A 4,264-nucleotide genomic window follows, 5' to 3' on the forward strand; every position below is an offset into this window, starting at 1 on the left:
CAGCCCTGGGATTTTTTGGAAGGAATGATGCTAAAGCTGAAGCTCCAGTACTTTGGCCACCTCATGCGAAGAGTTGACCCATTGGAAAAGACTCTGATACTGGAAGGGATTGGGGGCAGGAGGAGAAGGGGATGACAGAGGATGAGATGGCTGGATGGCATCACTGACTCTATGGACGTGAGTCTGAGTGAACTCCGGGAGCTGGTGATGGACAGGGAGGCCTGGCGTGCCACAATTCATGGGGTCGCAAAGAGTCAGACACGACTGAGTGACTGAACTGAACTGAAGGTTGATGATGTTGACTCCTACTTACCTCACTCACCAACCCATCGGAAGAATGTCCATGAGCTGATCATGATCTCTTTTTACTATTAAACATGTCACTATCTTCCCCTAATTGGTACATTCAGTTTTGAAGGCTTGAACCTCTATGTCCCTCTTTGCCTGGCAAAATATAAAGCTATCCTTTTCTACTTCACCCAAAACTCTGTCTCTGAGATTTGATTTGGCACTAATGTACAGAGAAGCTGAGCTTTCTTCATTGGATAAGAATGGACATATACTCTACATCAACAGTCCAGGTGTGTTGAAGTTGTCAGGACTGGGTGAGGCCATACAGAGGCTTCTTTCTTCTCCACGTTCAGGTGGAATCAAGACTGCCAGGAGAAATATCAGAAAGCAAAGAAGAATTAAAGAGCCTCTTGATGAAGGTGAAAGAGAAGAGTGAAAAAGCTGGCTTAAAACTCAATATTCAAAAAACTAAGATCATGGCATCCAGTCCCATCACTCCATGGCAAATAGATGGGGAAAAAGTGGAAACAGTGACAGACTTTATTTTCTTGGGCTCTAAAATCACTGCAGATGGTGACTGCAGCCATAAAATTAAAAGATGCTTGATCCTTGGAAAAAAAGCTATGACAAACCTAGACAGCATATTAAAAAGCAGAGATGTTACTTTGCCCACAAAGGTCCATATAGTCAAAACTATGGTTTTTCCAGGAGTCATGTATGGATGTGAGGGTTGGACCATAAAGAAGGCAGAGTGTCAAAGAATTGATGCTTTTAAACTGTGATGTTGGAGGAGACTCTTGAGAGTCCCTTGGACTGCAAGGAGATCAAACCAGTCCATCCTAAAGGAAATCAGTCCTGAATATTCATTGGAAGGACTGATGCTGAAGCTGAAACTCCAATATTCTGGCCACCTGATGTGAAGAGCCGATTCATTGGAAAAGACCCTGAATCTAGGAAAGACTGAAGGCTGGAGGAGAAGGGGACGACAAAGGATGAGATGGTTGGATGGCATCACTGACTCAACAGACATGAGTTTGAGCAAAACTCCAGGAGATGGTGAAGACAGGAAAACTTGGGGTGCTGCAGTCCATGGGGTTGCGAAGAGTCAGACATGACTGAGTGACTGAACAATACACTCTTCTCCAGATCTTTCAGCTAAGGGCAGTTGGACGTCTCTCCCCACTCCATGCAGCCTTCCACCCCAGAGTTGCTGGTGGGAGACGTGGAATTTTGTCCAAAGAAGCTGTTCCTATGATCATATGTTATGTGTCTTTAGCTAACCTCAAAGTGCCATTTAATGCAGATCAAGGGCTTGATTGGGGTTTGAATATCAGTGGTTTTCTCTGCTGCTTATATTAAAAGAAAGGAAGGTTCTTACTGGCAAAGGCTTACTCTCCCCAGTAACCCCCAAAGAGGGCGCTCTGGGCAATTCCCCACCCCTTCCTAACATGACCTTGTTTTCTTATGGACCAAGATGCTCCGCCCACCCTGCTCTTCTTGGAAGCCAAGCCCCCTTTCATCTGTATAAGTTCCACATCCCTGGGATAGACTGATTGCAGAAACTGCCTTCTTTCTCAGAGACAAAGCTAGAGACACAGGTAAGCAGCCCAAGAAGTGGTTTCAGGAGCTGCTTCTGCTTGAGGGTTTGAGAAGGGAGATCCAGGGTGAGTGAGACTAGCCTGAGAATCGGGCTGGGCAGACAGGGGCAGGGAGCAGAGCTGGGGTCGGGAATGGAGCACGTAGGCTGCAGAGAGCCCTCGGGGCTGGAGAAGGAGAAGCCGTCAGGTTGGGGGAGGCTCGATTCTCTCTTAGAACCCAATAGCATCCTTTATTGTGTGTTGTCAGACACAGGACAGGAACTGAGTTTTCCTTGTGCTGTAGGACAACAGGGTTCTGTCAACTGTGATCCTGGATGAATACTGGTGGTTATCTCAGGGGAGCCTGCAGTCCATGGTGTCACAAAGAGTCAGACACGACTGAGCAATTGAACAACAACAACAATCTCAAGGATACAATGTGTCTTACTCAAAATCTGGCTTATTTATTTAATGATTTATTCAAAAGGAACATCTAACTTGCCACGTGAATGCTGGGTACAAAGGTATTTTATTTTTCAAATATATTTCATATCAAAAGTCTTTCTGTATTCAAAGACAAGATTGCTAGGATTTTAGGTCATTTCTGGTGTCACCACCCAGAGGGGAGGATGACCCCTCTGTAGGGAGTGGGAGTCAAGTGTTTGTTGGAAGAGTATATGTGAGTGTCTCCTTACTTAGACAAACTCTTAGGAGGACGGACATCTTTCTGGTTGACTGTAAGCCAGGGAGGCTGCAGGTGGGAGCTGGGGTCTCTTTCTAAGGCGATGCTTTTCCTCCTCTGCCCTTTTTCCCTGGCAGGTTTCTCCAGGGGAGAGCGGTCATCATGGCTCGGAAGTCCCTGGTCCTGTTGTCACTGCTGGTCCTGGGGCTGCTGCTGCTGGTGCAGGTCCAGCCTTCCCTGGGCAAGGAATCTGCGGCCGCCAAGTTCCGGAGGCAGCACATGGACTCTGGCAGCTCCTCCAGCGGCAACTCCAACTACTGCAATCAGATGATGAAGCGCCGGAGGATGACACATGGACGATGCAAGCCAGTGAACACCTTTGTGCACGAGTCCCTGGATGATGTCAAGGCCGTGTGCTCCCAGAAAAACATCACCTGCAAGAATGGGCAGCCCAACTGCTACCAGAGCAACTCCACCATGAACATCACAGACTGCCGCGAGACAGGCAGCTCTAAGTACCCCAACTGTGCCTACAAGACTAGCCAGAAGCAGAAATATATCACTGTGGCTTGTGAGGGAAACCCATATGTACCAGTCCACTTCGATGGTGCGGTGCTCTTACCTGCCACACCCCTACCCTCACTGCCACCTCCACACAAGCACAGGCTTCTCTGACTTGAGGGCAGTAACTCAAGTTAGGTTTCTTATTCAACACACACACACACACACACACACACACACACACACACACATAACCACATGATTCCCTGACCTGAGGGCAATAACTCAAGCAAGTTAGGGCTCCTATCCAACCCACACGTGTGCCCCTGGCCCGAGTCTTGCCCCTGTGTGTTTTGGCGGGTGAGAAGAGGGTTGTGAGATGGGACCCATATTAACCAAATCGCTGCTTCTTTCAATAAAACACTCTTGCAATCACCTGAATTTGCTATTTGGGTACTGTTTGTGTGATTGCTCTCTTGCCGGGGTGAGAAGTGTGAATGAGGTCATTTGTGCTGAGAGGCGAATGGAATCCTTAAATGCCACCTCTTCTAACTTTTGGTTCTCACTGCCCTAAGATAATTCCTTTCCTTGTAGGTTTCTTGATGTCCAATATAGTTTGAAATTGTGGGCGATTTTAGCTGGAAAGGATCTATAGCCTGGGACACTGTTATGCTTGGTGAGCTGACAGAGGGTGAAACTCACATACAAAAATCTCTGACAGAAGGAAAGACTGTACGACCCAGGGGGAGACCCTGCTCCATCTTGGGATGGGGGGAGGTGAGTGTATGAAATTATGACCCTAAATTTCCATTTTCTTTTTCTTTGACGGAGCCTCTGCTAAGTCAGAAAGGTGGTCCTCTGTTACTTAAGTTAGAACCTTCCATTTAGGAGCTAGAAAGGACTTCAGACATCATCTAATAGGGGAAAGATAAGTAGATTTCAGCTTGTGGACCAACTCTAAGTGGAAATGCCTGTCTAGAATGTTGTGGAAAAATGCGTGAACAGTGACGTGATGGAGCAGGGGTCTCTACTGAAGGCTCGAGGGAGGGGAGGGTGTATGTGCCACCCGTTGGCCATCCCTGACTGAATGAAACCCCCGCCTTTTACAGGAGGACACCCTGAGTCTTAGAGAGGTTAAGGGGCCTACTCCTGGTGGCTACTAGTTAGTGTCCGACTGAGACCAGACCCTGGGTGTCCTGACCTCCCTGTCATT

At 47.7% G+C, this 4,264-nt stretch overlaps 1 protein-coding gene across 2 annotated transcripts; it reads left to right on the plus strand.

Annotated features, from left to right (window-relative positions):
• The first annotated feature begins 1,836 nt into the window (after positions 1–1,836).
• On the plus strand, positions 1,837–3,484 carry LOC128054325 (brain ribonuclease). Of its 2 annotated transcripts, none has more exons than XM_052646943.1 (2): positions 1,837–1,889; positions 2,688–3,484. In XM_052646943.1, the coding sequence occupies exon 2, from the start codon at positions 2,713–2,715 to the stop codon at positions 3,223–3,225; it is 513 nt and encodes a 170-aa protein (XP_052502903.1). In that variant the 5' UTR covers positions 1,837–1,889; positions 2,688–2,712; the 3' UTR covers positions 3,226–3,484. The 2 variants fall into 2 exon arrangements, with proteins under 2 accessions (XP_052502903.1, XP_052502902.1); XM_052646942.1 differs by lacking the exon at positions 1,837–1,889 and adding an exon at positions 2,299–2,392.
• Positions 3,485–4,264: the final 780 nt, after the last annotated feature.

This window comes from Budorcas taxicolor, chromosome 10 (genome assembly GCF_023091745.1).
Source record: "Budorcas taxicolor isolate Tak-1 chromosome 10, Takin1.1, whole genome shotgun sequence".
In the NCBI taxonomy this organism is placed as follows: domain Eukaryota; kingdom Metazoa; phylum Chordata; class Mammalia; order Artiodactyla; family Bovidae; genus Budorcas; species Budorcas taxicolor.